Source organism: Camelina sativa, chromosome 13 (genome assembly GCF_030686135.1).
Source record: "Camelina sativa cultivar CO46 ecotype springtype chromosome 13, ASM3068613v1".
NCBI classification, from domain to species: domain Eukaryota; kingdom Viridiplantae; phylum Streptophyta; class Magnoliopsida; order Brassicales; family Brassicaceae; genus Camelina; species Camelina sativa.
Window position 1 is genome coordinate 11,069,992 of NC_141892.1, and position 20,524 is coordinate 11,090,515.

At 37.9% G+C, this 20,524-nt stretch overlaps 1 protein-coding gene across 4 annotated transcripts; it reads right to left on the reverse strand.

Moving 5' to 3' along the window:
• Nucleotides 1-328: 328 nt before the first annotated feature.
• LOC104738154 (uncharacterized) lies at nt 329-20,297 on the reverse strand. 4 transcript variants are annotated; one of them, XM_087481607.1, is made up of 47 exons: nt 20,024-20,297; nt 19,844-19,921; nt 19,654-19,766; nt 19,460-19,553; nt 19,323-19,366; nt 19,077-19,145; nt 18,712-18,773; nt 18,093-18,300; nt 17,574-17,642; nt 17,405-17,484; nt 17,117-17,266; nt 16,849-16,912; nt 16,118-16,219; nt 15,767-15,979; nt 15,556-15,689; nt 15,316-15,466; nt 15,022-15,114; nt 14,785-14,886; nt 14,402-14,457; nt 14,212-14,314; nt 13,936-14,109; nt 13,736-13,852; nt 13,343-13,581; nt 11,440-12,995; nt 10,100-11,322; nt 9,560-9,688; nt 9,320-9,475; nt 8,377-8,943; nt 8,220-8,291; nt 7,633-8,064; nt 7,350-7,533; nt 6,551-7,277; nt 6,351-6,467; nt 5,742-6,015; nt 5,236-5,349; nt 5,034-5,117; nt 4,222-4,272; nt 3,930-4,109; nt 3,539-3,855; nt 3,098-3,436; nt 2,938-3,001; nt 2,310-2,456; nt 2,048-2,152; nt 1,838-1,948; nt 1,649-1,753; nt 1,295-1,364; nt 329-1,164 (listed from the first exon to the last, which is right to left on the reverse strand). In XM_087481607.1, exons 1-47 carry the CDS (start codon nt 20,118-20,120, stop codon nt 473-475), a joined length of 10,428 nt encoding a protein of 3,475 aa, XP_087337733.1. In that variant the 5' UTR covers nt 20,121-20,297; the 3' UTR covers nt 329-472. The 4 variants fall into 4 exon arrangements, with proteins under 4 accessions (XP_087337733.1, XP_087337735.1, XP_087337734.1 ...); XM_087481609.1 differs by lacking the exons at nt 19,460-19,553; nt 19,654-19,766; nt 19,844-19,921; nt 20,024-20,297 and having other exon boundaries at nt 16,129-16,219; XM_087481608.1 differs by lacking the exons at nt 19,077-19,145; nt 19,323-19,366; nt 19,460-19,553; ... (1 more) ...; nt 19,844-19,921; nt 20,024-20,297 and having other exon boundaries at nt 18,717-18,765.
• Nucleotides 20,298-20,524: the final 227 nt, after the last annotated feature.

Below are 20,524 nucleotides of genomic sequence, written 5' to 3' on the forward strand. Positions count from 1 at the left end.
ATGTGTTATCTCAAGTATAATCTGTTTTAACTCATAAAAATGTAACTTTTAATCTTGGTTTTACTAGTCAAAAACATTTCAAGATTGCATTAAAGGTTTGAGGCTAAACAGTGAGCCACAAAAAAAAAAACACAACTCCTTCAAAGCTTAGAAAATAGAGTTGAGGTGGGAGCAGATTGGAGCTCAGAGAGCTCGAGAAGGCCCAGTGAGAGACCATGGATATATACATCCCAGCTTGCCAGAAGCCCGTGTCAAGGTCAAGATGCATGTTATAATTGCTCAATGGGAAACGATGTTTTTTTTTCCTACACCAAGAAATGTACCCACATGTATAATTCATCTACTTATTATATAATCAATAACATATCAGCCACATATTCTAAAACTAGTTTCAAAAAACCCTTCATTAGTAACACTGCATAAGAAAGGTAAAGAATTTTGAATCTTGTATCCTACACACAACTCTCTGGGTTCAACTAATGTTACTTCGACTTAAAACAAATCGACTGTGCCAGCTTCGGTTTTTCCCTATTTCCATAGTCGATAGCAACACAGTCAACAAGTCCTCTGCTTCGTCCTCCGATGGAAGCTCTACGTTGGTCTGTAGAAGCGGCTGAGCTGAAGGATTGTTCCATCGTTTTCTTGTCGGGCTGCTCTTCTTTTGCTGGTCCTGTCTCCAGTTCCATACACCATCTGAATTGCTTCCTATGACGCGGACAACTCCACCGCTGCAATCTGTATGTATTACACTCTCCAAACCGATTTCCCTTTCGATATTCCATACCAAATCAATTGGAACTCCGAGAAATCCCGGTTTTCTGAAACCTACTAAGCTTGGGCTGCTTATAACCAATACCAGTCTCCCTGTGATTACAACGAACGCTCCTTCTTGCTTCAGGGCCTTGCACTTCACCAATTTCTCTCCTTTGAACTTCAGGGAATCTCCAACCTCCATAAGTACTGCTGTCCCGACCGCTTCTTCCCATGAATAAGGCCTGAGAGGTTGTTCCCTGCTCAAAGGCCTGGGAAGGCGAAGCCTATGTCTTTGGGATCTTATGTTATGAATTCTGCTTCGGTTTCTGATACTTTGTGCGGTTTTTCCAGTTACCTCAAGGATACTAGCCGTTGGTCTGGCCACAAGTCCAGTAATCCCCATAGCCACTCCTGAACCATATAGTCACCCAGTTAACACATGCATAAAATTACAAAGCCAGAAACAAATGACAGCGTGTACACTAACATCGAATGTTTGGAATATTTATAAATGCTTGAGCAATGGTTCTCGCCTAATTACCTGAGATGACGCCTGGAAGACCATGTTTCTCAGCTCCTCGTATTGGTGATTGAAGGAGACCAGTAAGTCCCTGTGATTAACATGGCGACGGACTACTTTTAAGAAAAGTATAAATCAACAATGATGGCAGAAATTTTCATCTCATCTATAACCAATTAAAGAAAATTTGCAAGAAACAATGCAGTGTTCACTTTTCAGCTGTTGTTTTTTTTTGAGCACAAGCAAACTTAATTCTTCTTACAAGTTCAAACTTCAAAGACATGGCGAGATATCTGACAGAAGTTACTTTCAAGACTAAGTGAACACCAAATTAGAATATAAATCGTACTTCCAATGAAAGTGCAAACAATATACCTCAAACACTTCACCTATAACTCCTTTGCTACGCGACCCTTCACCCAATTGCTGCTTCTCCATCCTTGCAACATCATGGTCATTGAATGTAAATGCAACAATACCCTGCAACAAATTGGAAATTCTGTGAATATTTTCTTGAAGGTAGCATCTGCACCATAGAGTTTTAAGCAAAGAGAGGCATCGTACCTTGTGTGCAGCTTTACTAAATTGAGTGGCAGCATCACTTAAAGCATAAACAGTGCTACTCAAGAGACTTGTGGTTCCGTGAGCCATTCCTTGAATAATTCCTGCGGGGCTCTGTTCAAGTAATCCAGTTTTACATATATGTATAAAGTAACTAAACCAGACACATTACAGGAAAAACATTAAGCAACAAGAAATTATTTTATTCATAACCTTTGAGATACTCCTGCCGGGAGCTGACAGGAAATCTGTAATTCCAAATGCAACATTCCTCGCAAATCCCATGGGATTTCCAATAACACCAGCAGAGCCGAACACCTGTGTGTTATAATCAAGGGAAACTGGTGTTAGATTGCAGAAATACGTCCAGCGGGTATATAGGTATCTATTAGAGTAGGATGATGCTCTTGTGAATAGTATGACTGCTACGGGAAATGAAAACAATAAGTGAAAAAAATATTTTCTTAGTTCTTACCTTGTAAATCTCATGAAGAATTTGCCGGGTATAGTGCCCAACAAGGATCTCCTGAAATGATTCCCAACTAGTAATCTGATGAGCAATTGTCAATTGCTTGAGATGTATTCGAGCACCCTCAACATCGGCAAGAGCCATAAGACCTCTCTGAGATCAAATCATAATGATTTAGTTAGTTATAATATATGCAACATCCTTCAATTTAGGATTAATACGGCGCTCTAAGATGCAATAATGAATCAATAATATATTATAATCCTTACAACCGGGTCCAAGGAGAGAAGAAATTACAAAGTAAAAATGAGAAGTAAGATCATAACTCTCTTCATTTCTCAAGAAAAGATGAAGACGAAAAATAGTACTCGAGTATCAATAACCAAAGCAAAACCAGAAAACGATTTGCTTTGGAGTCTCTAATCACTCCCAAATTCATAAAAGCTCCTAACTAAAGCATTGGTCAAAGTCATAATCTGTTCTCCTGTCAGGTAATCTTAGTGTTGAAACAAAGAAAATATGGGAAAAATATGCTAAAACCTTGCGTCACAAATCATTTACGCCTTGAATTTAAACTAATATAAAATTATGCAATATATCTAAGGAATGTTGCAAGGAAAGTGAAGGTACATACATGGATAAGGGACTCTCCTGAAGTAAGAATGCCATTCCTAAGCATCCAGGGAGCACTGCAGAAGCTGTCAATATTGTGACACACAAAGGACCCATGTGAATCTACATGTAGATAGGTTACAAAAAGTATACTTATCCTGAAAAGAAAAGTTCTAGCTCACCTTAACGTAAACTGAATAGGGGCCAAGTCGAATGTTTCAACATAAATTTTTCTGTGTCTTCTAGCCAACAAGTGAATATGCTGCCAAGGAGCTCCTACTGGAACCACTATAGGTAGAGCTACAACGCTTCTCTGGATTTTGTTAAATACAGGGATGTTTCTTGCATGTGGAGTATCTTCCAAACTTATATCCTTCAAACCAGTGTCATAAATCAGAGGACGTAGTGTGGGATCTGAGAGCGGCAAGAGTCTAGCCTGAGAATTAGGAAGCACTGCTTTTACGAACTCCAACAAGGATAATAGTGTTTGTAGCTCGAGCTCAAGTTCAAATTCACAAATCCTGCAGTTGTTTAAAGAATACTGAGAGTTGGGAACAGAATGTATATAACTATAATACAATGCTGTGTAAAATACTAAGGAGAATGTTGACCATTCATTATACCTGATGTTTATGTATTCAAAAGAAACTAATGAAACATCTTTCTTCCGCCACTTTGATAGGCCAACGTAGACAGCATCACGGGTGTTACCCCTATCCTGCTGGAGAATTTCACTTAAAAGTATTGCTTTGTTATTCTTAATGGCCCAATCAGGAGGAATGCCTCTGTGGTCATGATTGAATGACAATATGACAGGATACGAAGAATTGCGAAGTGGGTTGTCTATCTGTAATGAAGAGATCTGAAAGGAAAGCTTCTGCTGATCTACACTCTGACTTAAATCTAACACAACATTTGACGCACTAGCATAAACCAATTCCTGTGAGGAAGATTAAAGCGTTATAAAAATATTGGGATGTAATATAGACATACCTAATATTTTCAGATGGTTACCTGTGGATGAGAATTAACCAAAGATATACCAATGCTTGGCAGGACAAGCAAGAACTTTTCTGTGTAACGGATGATATTTTCAGTCTGAAGCTTTTGCTTTCCCTTCTCATGGAATCTGGAGTCAAACGTTTCCTTTATATCTTTCATGGTGTGAAAACCTGAATCTACAACACTGAAAACCTGGAAAGGGGAAAGAAAAAAATGAACAAGTCACATCCGCAACATAGAGAAAAGTAGTTGTGTACTCAGAAAGTTAGCTAAGTTAAAGAAATTGGTATCGGAGAAATTATACCTTTGTAGCTCCTTCAGCACAGATTGATAGCAACAGTGTCCTTTCAGGTTTCTGAAACAGGTCAATTAAAACAATTAAGAAGATAGGAATACCTGAGACTCACTGATACAGTGGCTACACACAACTGATATAAGGACAAATCTCTTCCTCCAAGCGCACTTAGCATTTATTATATTGAACTCATAAGAAAGTATAAAAAGAAGGGAGAAGTGAATGAAATTGGTTGGTCTTATCAATGATATGCTTTATTTCATGTGATTAGCTCACAGCTGTTTTATTTTATTTTGTTAGTCATTAGTTCAGTATAGTGTAACTTTCAGTCTCACCACTCGTTCATTGCCTGAGCCAAATTTACAAGGTCTAGCAACAGAAGATATTTACTTAGCCAGGACAATGACACTGACTTGAATTTTTTCATATGTACAAATAGAAAAAGCATACATTCATATCATCCAGAGCTGCATGCAACTAGATATTATAAAGATCAATCCACTCCACCTCATCATTCCCAGAAAGTCTATGCTGATCGAGTCCAGACTTAATTTGCAAAGGAAATTTTGGGGATACTCTACCTTAGGCTAAAAAAGATGACGATCTGACTCACTCAAATTTCATGCGAATATCTTTCCCAATTTAGTCTAATGTGAAATTGGCTAGTATATCTTCTGTTCATAAGTAATGCTCATAAAAGCATGCTGGTGAAAAATTCCAAGGTAATGTATAGTATAGATGCGTCTAGCATGTAGGAACCACTCAACAAAAGCCATAATAACCAAAAATAAATACATAACAAAGTTGTTTGTGATATATACCTCAGAGGTGGAGCGCAAGTGCACTGCAATTGGTTGTTTTGTTATCTCAAATGCATAAGAGCCTATAACACGATCTCCAGGCACCTACATTCCTCAATAAGAAATAAAACCGTAAGAAAGGGAAAAGAAGAGCACAGCAGCAAAGAGAAACGCCAACAGAGATACAATGCGATGGTTTGTTTTAAGCAGAAAATCACCATACCTCAATGGTCAAACGATGTGGATAACAGGGTTCATCCCAAGCATATGGGCAGGATGTGTAAGGATGAACAATGGTATCAAAAGTTTCACATTTTTGTTGATAAACCCTCAGTCTCTATCATCCACAGAAAAAAAAAAAACCCCATATTCAGTTCCTTGTAGGAGAGTAACTAGGGGTTTTAGAAAGTAAGTTCTTCAAGGGATAACTCTGGCATTTAGCCATGGTACCCCTTCCCTGAATATCTTTCTTTTTTCCTTGGGTCCCAAAATTATATGCTACAGTAAAGACACAGCAAGCATAACTCACACAATGGGTGATGCCAAAGAAAATTAAGTACAATTTACTCTGATAGATATTCATATTACTCAATTTAATGGTCTGAATGCTTTGAAGTGTTCAGAAAATGCTACTAGATTGTAGAGTTGAACGACCTACAAACTGACTGGAAGTATAACTAAAAAGTCTTTAGCTGGATTTACAGAACCATCAATTATAACAATACTGACCTCATTCGAGAAATTATCAATCCTGTAAGGCATATAGCCCATGTCGTCATCTGATAATAGAATAAAGTTTGTCCCGACATTTCCATGAACACTCCCTACAATCTTTTCATCTCCGCTTGACATATTGGCATTCTGAACTTCCACCCGCACCATGTTAAATGCTTTATTAACATAGTTCCAAATCTTCAGTTGAGTATCACCTAACTGATCTGGCAAGAAGCTGCCTGACCATTGCCATCCAGGCTCATTTAAACGGATTGAAACTAGCAACTCCCTGTTTATATGGAATAGTAAGTGGCATACTTTTATAAGTTTTTTAAATGCAACTTTCTCAATAAGTAAGATAAATATAGCGACAGCGTCGGTTTCCAAATAGAAAGTGAATTATTCAATGGGATCAATCACAGGAACAAGGGGAACCAGTTTCATTTTCAGACAACTTAACGGGGAAGTTGGCCCAAAAAAAAACAGAGAACTTTGGGAAACCAACAAAATTCAAGCGTAATCAGCTACTTAATACAAAAAATGGGTTGTATAGGATCATAAAAAGAAAACCACTTCTTAATACAAAGAATGTGTTGTATACGACGTATATAGTAATGAACGAACCTCGTAGTATCTGTCCATTGAAGCTGAGAGTGCTGCCCAACAGCAAGATGGGAAACTAAATTAGTTCCCTTCTGCTTGTAACACAGGTTATGGCTGCATGAATTACAGATGATATATCTGCAACATAGGAATTTGTTAAGTGGATACAAAGGGATAATGGTTTAGGAGAATATAGAGCATTTAGTGAAACTATATATCACCTAGGTTGGAAAGTAATTGCTTGCGTTCTCCCTGCTAATGCACCACCAAGAATGGAACATGTAACAGATAATAAAGATGATTCACCAGGCGATAGTTGTGGGACAACTAAATTTGTTGAACCACTGGGTGGAACAAGAGGAAATGGAGCAGACCACAGAGGGTATAGGCTACTTGAATTATCTGACCCTGGTAGGTCCCTTTTGACTCGGATCATGGTGTCACTGGCCCTAGAAACAGGGCAAGGTGAATAAATGCATGCCTTTACTTTACCAGATTCATTACCTTGGAAGCACACCTCTCTTAAACTTTTTGAAGAAAGACTCCTCTTGCGAATAATTGCTGAGTCTTTTGGATGCGCTGCAAAGGGGACTTGCCAAGTTGATTGAGTAGCATGCTTATCAAACAATCTCTCAGTACCGGAAGCAGTAATGCTGCACTCCGATGAGGAAGGACTGGAAGGGGTATCCGCCATTGGAACTTTATCTAGCAAATTTTTCTCCGAGGTCAAAATGCCAAGACCAACTTTTCGAGTTTGAACAAAATGCTGCTCAATCAGGTTGTAGCAGGATGGAATTGTGCTGTAAGTCCCTTTAGGTTCCTTGGTGCAGTCCGAAACAATCAGAGGAGTTCCAGTGCAGTTATACAATAGAAATGGGACAAAGATGAATACTTCTCGAGCCCCACAAGTTACATCCATCGTTTTCTCACACGATACATGAACAGAACCTATAAGATAATCAATATTAAAATTGTCTCAATAAGAATAGCTAATTTTAAACATAAAAAAATTAACCTTACCACCACCGAGGTGTGAATCAAAGGAAATAGTTTCTATCTGAGAGAATTTCCCTCCACTGAACTTGGCCACGGTACTAAAACTTTCTGAGCGTGGAAACTTTAACGATGATGATCTATAGCCATCTAGTTTGAACTCAAGGACCAGATCATGTGAAGGATCAATATGCTGGAATGGCGTCTCCCCCTAAAACAATACATTTTTATGCCATATAAATAACAACATATTATAATATGATTCAACTCTATCTTCCACAAGGAAATTGTACGGAAATATCTCTCAGACCTCATAAAGGGATGCAGTCTGAGCGATGCCACCACTTTCGATAGAAAGTGATATTGGTTCTGGAAGACAATTGCTCACAACAAATGGAGTGCTTAAAGTCACTTGATGAATGAATCCCTCTCTTGATTGGTCAAGATCGTGCAACTGCTGACCAAAATTTCCATCTGGCGAATCATTAAGATAAAATGATGCCGGCAAGCTAGTGCTCTGAACAGATATGCAACAACGAAATGGTTCATGGCTAGGGTGACATGGATAACAAGCAAAAGATCGGCGAAATCCTATCCTGCTATCTTGAGAAAGAACTTTGGAGATGCTATGAGCTTCACTCCATAAATAAGAATCTCCGAGGGGACGCCACCGTAGCCGGCCAGACTTAGCCAAGTGTAGAGGCAGTGGAAATTCTTGACCAGGAAAAATAGGATCTAGGATCTGAAGTAGAACGACATAAGAATAAAAAAAAATGGTGTTAAGAGCGACCAGGTAAGGAAACTAGAAAAGAAAAGAAAAATCTTAGTTTCCTTAAGTAGCACAGAAACATGTGTCTGGTACGGATAGAACAAACTGGCATATTAGAATTCAATAACCTTTGGGGAGATGCCAAACGGAATATCAAAGCGAAGTTCCAGTGGCATGGATGTGGAGTTCAAAATTATAACCTGAAAAGGAAAAGGTATATGCAGACTCAACAGTTATAAGAATTAACACATGAACACATATATATTGTAATGACATGATACATACAGTTGAGTATACTCGTATTAACTTGCTCTGCTGCTGCAATGAAACCTCGTACACAACAGGAACAACAAAGCTGCTTCCAGAACCAGATTTACTTCCTTTCTCAACATTATCACTGGAGTTTGATGTTTTGGAAAAATCAACCTCAAAATAGGAAAGGCCAATTCGATCCATTGAATGAGGAGGAGAAGCAAAAGATGTTCCATCAAGTTGAATCTTCATATAATGTTGTGTGGCATCACCAGATTCGCTGCTGAAACAACCAAATTGACTTCGGCGTCTATCAGGAACAAGTAGTGTGTCATTATTATCAACATAGATGGGAACAGAGGAACCAGGTTGCACAAAGTCCTGAGCCACTGGAGCTGACATATTTAGTATATTTGAATCATGTCCTTGGAAAACTTGGTACCCCAAAGGAAGAGAAGTTAAATTTTGAAGTACATATGGGGAATATCGTTCTGTCTTGGCACTTTTGGTGCAGTAAACTGACAATCCCTTATCGTCAGGAATGGCATCTGTTTCCATCAATTCCAAAGTGTTCGACATCTCAATTATCCTGAAAATACACTTCAACAGGGAAAGGACAAAATGAACATATATGGAACTGAGGGTTTACAGATAATGAGTTTACAAAGCATTTTCGGATGATGATTGATAAGGAGTGAGCCAAACCAAGCCCACAAAGACGCTTGGGTAGAACTCAAAACAAAAGCTAGTTTTAGGGTTTTGGTGCCCTGAAGATTTTTAAAGTACTGATATAGTTCCCTCCCATCCAATGTGGGATTATTTGAATACCCAGAGTCTTATCAATAATACAACTACACAGAAAGTTGGAAGCTACTCATCCTATCTAAAAACTAGCAAGAAATAATCCATAAGCTGAGTGAAACTAACCAGTCCCTGCCAATATTAATAATAACGAAAAAATTATATCTCATCGTACCTCAAAGAGAGATTCTGTTAAGTTCACATTGAGCTGATTTGATGATGCAACAATTACTTCAGTGAGACCAGCATTGTTCAGCAAAGAATTAGCCTCAAATTTTCGGGATAATTTGAGATCAAAATTCCAGGGCTCAATAAAAGGCTCCCACAAGACCTACAACATATATCCACAGGTGGTTATAAGCATACTACCAAAACAAAGAAAAAATGACAGCAGGATTATGTTTCTGCCTCGTACCTTGTGCATATTATTATAATTCACTTCAAGATCGCATGATACCAAACTCTCCATATTCTTTTCGGTCAGATTAGCTTGCAGGAGAAAGTTTCTCATAAGAACTTCAAGAAGCAGACCGCTACATCCCCACTGCATGAGATTAAAGGGACAAGAGAAGTCATCAGCAAAGTAGCTCAAAAATTTCAAGCTGACCTGTGGCATATACAGTGCAAAAGCTAATGATAGGTAACGAGCTCACAGACAATTATGAACCAAAACATGTTCTAGACAACAGAACGCAGACCAATATTTAAACCACCCAAAACCCACTCATCAAACTAAGCTTGTCACTGAAGAAAAATTAAACTCGCCATCTCAAGCACTAACTACAAAGAAGTGCCATTAGATTTATAGGTAGACATGACTGATCACGGCACAACAAAAGTGGCAGCACAATAACAGTAATACACACATACACAGCAAAAATAAATACCTGTGAGGTCACTTCTGTGTGAAATAACATCGACAGAGATTATATCAGTATATAAAGCACAAGCATACCTTTCCATCTGAAATAAGAAGAGACACATCTCTTATCTGGACTTTTATACTCATGTTTCCTTGCGAATTTCGTGAAGATGGTGTCCCAGGTGAATCAAACGTAATTCCATGCCAGAAAGATAATACTTGATGAGATGCATGCATCTCCACATTGTCAGACAGTATCCCTACATCAATGTTCATGATCTTGTTCTGATCCATCTGAATATTTGTTTCTACAAGTAGTTGTGACGCCCCAAACAGCGAGCAAGACCGTACAGTATTAACACCAGATATTGCAAGAATCCCACTGAGCTTTTCAACCTTGTTGCTGACTTTGATGTCTCTCCCACGAATAGAGAGTTCGCCGCTCCTACTACATGCTGTAAGCGTAACATATTTACAGTATCTCCCTTTAAAATAATTTGCGTGCTCTTCCTCAGATGTCTCATGAATATCAGTTGCCATGAACCCTGGAAATTCTGTGTCGCTTGTGCAAAGAGGAAAATGGATTGTGACACCAATAATCTCTGATCTTGCGGTAAATGCCATAACATCACTAGAGTTCTCTGAAACCCCATTTTGAAGAACATTCAAAGCCCGATCAGTATTGTCACAAATATTCCTAACCACTTCAATAGGTTCATCAATATCCAAGTCTGAACCTTTTGACAAAATAGGGTCTTGACTACTGTCTTCCAGTTTCTGGGAATAAGATTTCAGAAGTTCAGTAACTTCAATCCAATCAAAAGAGTGTAACCAGATGTCCAGGGATGGAAGAGAAAAACAGAGACTATATTCATTTTCAGCCTGTTCCGTAAATCTAACTTTCAGTGCAGAAGGATCCCCATATGCATTGATGCATCTAGCTAACATGACTGAGCTCAGCAATGAATAAAGCCCAATTTCGAAAAATTGAACATCCAAGCTCATAGGGAAATTATTTTTAAGTTCTCCAGAGCAAATAAATTTCATATCAGCTTGGAGCACTGGTTCGGATAGCAGTGTTCCAGGATCTATCCTTAATCGATGCAGTTTTGTCGTCAAAAGATTGACAAAAAATCTGAATTGTATTAAGCTTGTGGAAGGTTCAAGGGGTGCAACTAAAAGATCTTGCTTTAGACGCATCTTCGTATGAAGGAACTGAGGAACATCAGACACGAAAAGTTTTGATTCCTCAGCAACTAAAGAAAGCTGATCAACCACAACAAGAAATGCCTTGAACCCATCCAAAGCATCTGAATCTGCAAAGAAAATAGAAAAAAGATAACACATATAAGCATCACTTAAAATAAATAATCACTATACAAAAAGATGAGCGCTGAGGAGCAAAAGTTAACACGAAGGGTAACACCACCTACCATCCACAACAATTTCACAAACTTCAACTCTTGACATAACACATGCCAAATCACTTAACGGATTAAGATCACAAGGTAATCTAATCCAAGCATCAACAATAATGCTAGCAGCTAGCGTGATACTTCTGCACACGGCCTCCTTCTTGAATGTTGATATGCCATTTTCAGAAAGCAGCAATGATAGTGATAAGCCCCGCCCAAATATGTTTAAACAGTCGGCTCGCCCTTCTACTTGATTAAGCGGAATAACACATTCCTGTGGTATGTGCTGCACCACATTGCTCAAAGAACACTCTAAAATAAAGCTAATATATAACTGCCCAATTTCAGCTTTCAGTTGCTGGTGGTCATCATTCTCCACAGGAAGAATCAAACAGGAGTCCAGTATCTCAATTTTATAGGTAATGGCCAACTCAGAATGAACCTTGGTTAACTCAGTAGCTTGTGGCAACGACTGCAGGCCAGACTTTGAAGTCCAATCAGGAAGAGAGAAGTAACCAATTATAATGGCCAGATATTCCGGTAGTAAAATGCAGCATGTGTGTTGAATACCTATGCTCACTTCAAGTTCAGAAATAGAAGGCTCCAAATCCCTCTTCCTGACGCGTAGGTTCAAGACGGGTGAGACATTTGTTAACGAATGTTTCCAAAGAAATCCGCCAGAATAGTTGGTGAACAAAGATGACTCCAGCATCAAGTCTTCAGCAGAGGCAACCAAATCGAAATGATCATCTGAAATGGTAAGCAAGTATCTGGATACCGGTAGTATAATAGTTCCAAAAACACTTGAAGTATCATGAAAATGCACATTGGCGTCGAAGACATGCACATCAACTGTAAAGTGATTGGTCTGACCAAGACCCCTGGAGGACGTAAGCTCATCCAGAGGACAATCATGTATTGGTTGAAAAGTACAGCTGTTACATTCGCAGTTCAAACCTATTTCAGCCCCATCATTTCTATTCCTTACAATAAATAACTTCCTCCAGTCAGAAGTCGAATAACAAAGAGAACTTTCTAGACTACCAAGAGAACCCGAATTCTTAATGGTTACAAATGGATATGTGTCCAGAGGAATGCAGCCACGTGATCTACTTTCAATAAAGTTTGATAACCCAAACCTTTGAAAATCAAACTGAGGGCCTTCTGTTGGAGCACTGGTATCTGTAGCAAGGCTAGGTGGATTTGTATCAGCAGACGAGATCTTATAGGAGGCTATCTTATCCACAAAATTTGTCAGCAAACCAAATATGTATGGGTAGCAATGGAGTTCAGCGCCCCTCCAATAGATTGTATACTTCTGAAAAACAAAATTTTTACTTTGAGAAACCTTGCAATTTAAGCTGATAGCAGCCTCAGGAGTTGTTCCGTTGTCAATAATGTTGGTTTGATCGCTACTATGAGCATCCATCCCATGTCTATGGGAAGCATACGATTTGAGTAGATTCCCTGATGAACATATAATATGACTGTCAGCTGCATCTTTAGAGGAGCAAGCTGTCATTTCCAATTTTTTCGCACAGACTGACCACTCTTCAAATTTGGTACGTGAATACCTGAAAAATGACGGTTGTACAAGGGAACTTGTCAGGAACCCCCCGTGCTACAATATTTAACAATTAAGAACCAAGAGAAAAACAAATAATTAGATGGGCGTGGTTTTGAAAATGGCATCAGGAGATAAGTTATAGGCAGTGATGGTACAACCAAATATGTATTATAAGAAGCATGTGAACATATCAACTGCTTGGTAAAACAAGCAGACATCAACGTGGTAGATAGAAATATACAACAACAAAAACGCTGCATTCATGCTTGTTTAATAGTTGAAGGTTAACTTTCCACTGATACTGTCAAAGAGAACACAAAATGAGCTCTTTTTACCGTAGTAACAATTACCTACCAGAGATCCAGCTGCTGTATAGAAAGAACAAGCACTGTGCTGTTTTCTCCTTCATTTTCAAGATTGACGTGCAACCTGAAAAGTGCCAAGTTGGTTTTTGTGAAGAAGCGAAAGATGGGGGGAGGTGGGGCATTTCGAGCTCCATGATCCTGAATATCAAGATATTCAATCACAGACATGACTCCTTTAAATATCGACGGAGAGAAATGGACATTGAACATAGGCAGAGTAGCTTCAACCTGAAAAGATATGGAATAGCAAACAATCAATTACAATATGTGGTCAATGCCTATATAAAAGTACAAGCATTGGTACCATTGAACAAGGGAGTTATTCATATATTCAGCTAAACTAGACACAGCTATTTCGGAACCTGAGATTAAATTCTAATACCTCCAACTGCTTCAAAATTGACTCCTCCGGAATTATACAAGACGCAAACTTGATAAGTAAAGATGATTTCTCCACAAGAGGAAGTTCTTGGAAAGGATGAATCTTCATGAGCTTCATCTGCACAAGATGCACATGTAAGAACATATATGATCGCTTAAACAACTTCAATCCAAAACAAAAAACTTATAAACATATCTTACCTCAATGTCGGTGATATTGATATCAATATGGTCATAGAGATCGTTGACTTGGAAAGCATCTAAGGCTGCAATGGAACTTTGTAAAGCATCCATCACATCAGACTGCAATTTTGGACTTGGGCTAAGAGAATATGTGCTACTAGATGTGATAGAAAGAGATTCCAACACCAAAACCTGTACAAGGGAATGCATAGGAAGATAAAATAAATACCGCGAAAGATAAATATAACAGAATAAGAAAACACAGACAACCAAATATTTATATAAGCAAAATACCAGATTATAGCTTTCTGATTCACCCAATCGTCCAGGGAAACTTAAAGTAAGATCTTTTATGTCCAGGTCCCACTTAACTTTATTTCGGCTAGATAAGAGGTATCTACGAATCAAACCAAGACACACATAAGTATCACATTTAATTAGGATATAAATCTATGCAGAACACTATGATAGAGGAAACACTTACTCAGCTTTCGCCGCCAATCGCGTTTCACTTTCAAGGCCATTGAGTGATGATAAAACCTGAGCCACAAAAGCGAATTGGTACATGTTTTCCCGTGTGAGGTGAAAGAAAAAAAAATCTTGAACCTTCTTTCAGGAAATATCTCTTGAAACCATTTCTATGAAAATGCCACAAAATCAAATATGTGATCATTGTACAGGCAAATAAACAATGATTGCAGTGCTTTAGAGGAATCTAGTTCCCAGCAATGGATAGCAGAATCTGATAGACAAGTATGAGACACCAACAAGTATAGGCAAAAAATTGAACATTTTCAGATTCAGGTATTCTACTCGAGAGCTACCAGAATCTAATAATGTTAGCAGTGTACTGAAATAAGAGCTCACCCTTTCGTGTTGGAGTTTGAAGTATCTTGAACCCGAGAAAAAATTACTGACAGCTAGAAAGAAGTCTACATCATAAACAGCTTTAAGTGGTTGAAGGGTGACCTACAGAAACAAGATGCAAAAATCTATAACAAAGTCAATCCTAATAGTCAGCTACGAACAAAAGACCAAGACTCCTGAGAGGAGCAAACGTTGAGTTTGTCCAAAAAATGCTAATACAAGGTGCAGTTAGTTCACCTTTAATGACAATGCAACATCATGATCCTTGAACAACTCCAACCGTGCTCCACATGAAGGTTTCATTTCTAGTGTATCACTCTGAGAACAGACCTGCATGAAACAATTAAATTATTTTTTTCCTGAAACAAATGGAGGCGCACACAAGTTGATTTTTATAAAAGAGACTATGGAGCATAAGCTACACCTAGATGGTTCATATCAACTAATTAAACAAGAGTAGTCTGATAATGTTCATGATTTCAGATATATTAACAATATGGCAAAGGTGTAACAGCATATTGGGACACAAACCCCTTTCATGGTTAGAATTTCTTTCCCATTGTGAGGATAGACCAGCCTTCCAGAAATAACAGATACAATCATGGCTGTAGAATCTTTCCAAGACTTGCATTCAACAATCGCCCCCAAGATATCCAACTCTGTAATAACTTGAGAAGAACTCCTGTGGAATAATTAAGGTAATAAGGAATGAAAAGACAAACTAGTTAGGGCAGAGGCCATGGTGAAGTAACTGAAATTTTTTTTACTTACCCACTTATATGTTGCAACGTAGCAGAAATTTTGCGTGCGTCGAGTCGAACGGAGCATGTACAGATCTTACCAGTTGCACTTGTATTTTTAGAAGACAAAGAAAGAGGGTGAAACTTTGTTGCCTTGTGTATATCCTGCAGTTAATGAACAGTTATTAGAATGTTTTGACGAATTTTGACCTTGCACTGCCATTAAATGGTACTTAAACTACCTTGACAACTTCATCAGAAACAACACCAGAAAACTGACTAGAATCCTCTGTGCCTCCGGCACCAAGCATTCCCCGTGACAACCAGTTCAACCATCCACGCGACTTATTTGATATAGGATCATCACTCTGTTCCTTTTCAGAGGCACTCTGTTCCTTTTCGGAGGCAGTGGCAGCAGTTGCTCCCATGTTCACTATCAATTCTGAACAAGCTTCCTGTATAATAAGATCGAAGGTAAAAGGACAGATAAAAAAATTACCATTGCTAGGACATCAACTTATGATAGATATCTAAACAGCACTTGGTATCAGCCAAAATTAAAAATGCTACATCAGCAACCTAATTTACCATACCTGCATCTCACCTTCCGCTGCAGACCTATAACTTAAGATATCATCAATATCAGACTTCTTCTCCACTTCTTCCAAACCCAAAAGGATAGACTCATCGATTGACTGTATCCAGAGGCATAAAGCACAGCCATATTAGTAGAGGAGCAACTTGACAAGAAAAAATTCTGGTTTGAAAATGCTACAGAAGAAACAGGCATATTACAGCAACTCATCTTCAAGTTACGAAGGTTATGCGTTAGTTGGAAAAATATGTCCAGCGTAAAGCATCTTAGCAACATATGATGCAGACGAAGGCAAGGCAACGAGAAGTTAAGGGAAAAGAACAAATGTATTTCTTTCAATCAGCAATTTCAGAACTACTACATTGTTACGATGATAAGCTCGGATAGAGTATTTTATTGATGTTAGAAGAAAATAAAATGTTTCTTCAATTTCTTTTCTTTGAAATGTATGATGAGGCTTATGATGTGAAATGTGCTGCTAAAAATCACCTTACCACTACCCTTTTATATACATGTTGCGATAATTAGAGGACAAAACACATCGAAATGAAAAACCACCTCCCTAATTATGTAAAATCACCTAACAGATAATGAGGCTTTCTATGTCACATTGAATCCAACAGGCTGTGTTAGGCAATTTCATGAAGTTAAACAAATAGGAGGACAAAGCAACATAATGAACAAACCCTGACACTTCTAATCAGATAAGGAGGAAAACAAAATCCTTGCCTGCTCTCTGCGAAGAAAATCTAGCTTTATCTTGTAAAAGTTAATATACCTCCTGCGCATTCTCCTGTATTTTTCCCAAAACAAAAAAAAAGTAAGCAGACCGGTTGAATATATTCCGGAATTTTTGTCTACTTATGCCATGAAACAGCAAGTTATTTGCGTGGAAATAAAGTAAGCAGAAATTTTAAGAGAACAAATAGTGTAATAGCTATGTAATTCAGCATCATCTAAATAAATTAAAGAAATGATGTGGAAAACGTAAACTTACATTCGCTGTTCAACAAATCTCCATGAAGTTTTCCACAGTTTCTTCCGAACATCAGATAAAACTGATTTTTGGACGTAGTGCCACCAAAGTTTCTGCCATCCTGGTGGTTTTCTCAATAAGGAAGTGGAGCAAGGACGATACCGCCCATACCTAAACCATTTCATATATTCTTAAAATCATTAGTTCTTCGAAACGTTCTGTAGTGACAACTAATGGAGCTAAATCTCAGGAGAGAAAAAAAAAGATTGAATGGAGGAAAAATTATGGCTACCCTAATGAAAGGCTTACCTCTCACGCAATTGGCTAGTTTGCAAGTAATCTAACAGAATAAGAATCTGCTTCAACTGAAATTCATTCAGAGTCATGACCTGAAACGCTCAAGTGGAAGTTAGACTGAGTCATGAAATAGTAAATAAATATTAGCTCTGAACCCAGTTTAGCATTTCTGAGGACTAACCACATCAGTCAACTCACAGCTGATGGAATACTGAGGTAGATCGTCATAAAGCTCTCCAGATCGATTGACCTATGCAAAGAAGTGTATCAGGAAAAATGGAGAATGCCAATTTAAATACAGCACAAAAAAATGCACCCAAACAATAGCTGATGTATACAACAATGTTCTTTCCGTATATATAGTGTATCAATGATCATCTAGCTGTAAAAATCTTTTACCAAATACAATGTCTATATGGAGCTGATGGTGACAAATAAACGAATTCGCAAAAATGCAATGCAAAATTATTTCTTGTAACATTGATTGATAAAAATGTCACCAAAATTCCATCGGAGATGTGGGTAAATCAAGAAAGAGACTTGGTATATGAGATATACCATACCACTTTGAGCATCTCATTTTTAACACTACCCTAAAGCTAAAGCAAGTATGCAGTGCTTTGAAGCAGCAACAAAGATTAGATGATAACGAAAGATGTTAAAAGACAGCAAACCAATGACACTTTTTTAGATTCATTACCAATAACGTTGCGCAAACACAGACTGGCTTCAGTAAATAACCAAATCTATTACTTTGCAATCTCGACTGGCACCAGTTGTCAAAAACTCTTTTTTCATCAACACTTGGAAAGTCCATGTTTCCCTCATACATGTCGCAATATATTTCCAAACCTTCAATCTCCACAAGTTTATTCACTTGCCCCCCTCTCACCCTACCAACAGATGGCCTGGTATTCAACACAGACATCATATCAAGATATTTCAGGGTGCACATATATTCACCACAGGTCTTGTCTTAGCAACAATAGTTTAGCTTATGAAAGAAATAGGTATTAAGGAAATTTAGCAGAAAGAAGAGACGAAGTTGGGAGAAAGTTAGAGTGGGGTATACTCTTTGCTGTCTCACAATATAATTTAAAACACATGACCTTACCATAGAGTGAAGCATAGCTACAAGGAATCAAATACGAAAGTAGAATACATGTTTCAAGTGACATAGAAGAAACAAGGCAACTGGAAAGAATTTAAAGTGGGTATGCTTTCTGCTGTCTAATAATGTAATTCAAAGCACAGCTAGGAATCAAACACAGCGTAGAATAGATTTTTAAAATGCCAGAAAAGGTGCATAAAGAGATTACCCAACTGAGTTTTGGTTAGTAACTGTCAAGCTTGAAAATCGCAATCCTAATACAACTTGAACCTGCGACAGCAGTTTAGTAGTAAAACATATGAAAGTGGGAAAGTAGACAACACCAAATGATCATTCATATTATACTCTAGCAAATCGCAAGAAAGACAGATAGTAATTTAGTATCACCATGCTCAAATACTTGAATTAATCTAGATTCATATCCTTCATGATAAATGCTATGCTCTCACGAATAAACAAATAATATAGTAAGATTAACGATGTATATAAGTTCCCACAATTGCAATGGGAGAATAATAAAATACAAGCCTATATTCTAGAAAACTAATTAAAAAGAACAAGCAGGAAACTTACTGGTTCAGGTTGTGCATCGGAGTATAAGATGTGAAAATTTCTGATGGACACTTGAATGCTATCAAGAATCTACGCCAATAAAGACGGAAAGTTAACATAGTAGAAGAAAACAAGGACAAAATTGATAACCTGAATACAGGACATCCTCAAAAATTAAAATTCAGAACAAACATAACATGAAAAAAAAAATATATTAGATGCTAAAACTAAATGTAAGAAAAGGAGGCCTGCGGAACATAATTTCACCTTGGCAGCAATGTACGACATATAAGGATTCCCTGCTGGACTGTCTGGGAAAAAACAAAAATTGAAGGGTTGAACAAATGTTGTATAGGAACAATCTTAAAGATAAACTATGTAGGACATGAAGTATATTCGCTCACCGAAGACGCGCCTGGACAACTTTGCCAGTTCTGCAGCAGCAAGCTTAGCTTTCTTACCAGCAAACTCTCTTTTCTCAACCACATCTGAGCTCCACTGCAATTACATACATATATATATATATATATATATGGGTTTAGAGGCAAAGACTTGTCCTGTATATAAAAAAAAAGGGCTGCTAGAATAAGGAAATCACCTCCTGATCATTACGTTGTGATGCACAGACAAAGACATCTTCAAGCATAATAATGATAGGTTCCCTACCAAGCTTCTTCCATGGAATTTTAATGCTCAATTTCCCAACACGACCTAATTAAACAATAAAATATTTGATCCGAAGAAAACGAAATTTGTAACTTCAATCAACTAACTAACTATATAATCACCTTGCTTGAGAGCAATTGGAAGCTGCAGATACTCAAACGCCTCAAGAATCAGTTCCACGTTCTCCAATAGAACTTCCTCTGCAGTTAAAAACCACGAAAATTGTAACCAATACAGTGAGATTGTGGTTGTTCGTTGATATGGAAACTTAGAAAAAGGATGGAACGAGTGAAGAAGTATACCATTCCATAGTGTGATCTTGAGCTGGTCTTTCTGAATGTCTTTGATGTAGCGACCTAAGTAACCTAACAAAAGCTTTTGCACAAGTCCTTCAAACATCTTTCTCTATTTCATTATCTAACGATTCGAAACCCCGATATCGAATTTTATTGTTCTCCGCCGGGAGAAGAAGAAGAAGAAGAGAAAAGAGACGGTGGTCGGAGAAGAGTAAAGGAGTCGATGAAATCGTAGGGTTTTTCGTCGAGAGAGAGAGAGAGAGAGACTTGTCTTCTCCAAATCCCAAACAAACGAGTTTTTTTTATTTCGGTTTCGTCCTTCTCGTACCGAACCGGACCAGACCAAATGTTTATACATTTCGATTACGCTAACCGGCTAATATCTGATTTGGTTTATTTTCAACTTTTTTGTCAAGTTATTGCCTTATTGGATTGAAGAGATATGAAGTGTTTTTTTTTCTTTTTCTTTTTTTTTTGACATGCAGGAGATATGAAGAAATTTAAAAT

What these genes read in the sequence shown, in the direction of transcription:
- LOC104738154 (XM_087481607.1), bottom strand. Translation starts at nt 20,120, where the DNA reads ATGTTTGAAGGACTTGTGCAAAAGCTTTTGTTAGGTTACTTAGGTCGC. An exon ending in CCGATGCACAACCTGAACCA is followed by an intron (nt 18,774 to 19,076) that starts GTAAGTTTCCTG and finishes CTGCTGTCGCAG; the next exon opens with GTTCAAGTTGTATTAGGATT. An exon ending in TTCTTATTTCAGATGGAAAG is followed by an intron (nt 9,689 to 10,099) that starts GTATGCTTGTGC and finishes AATCTCATGCAG; the next exon opens with TGGGGATGTAGCGGTCTGCT.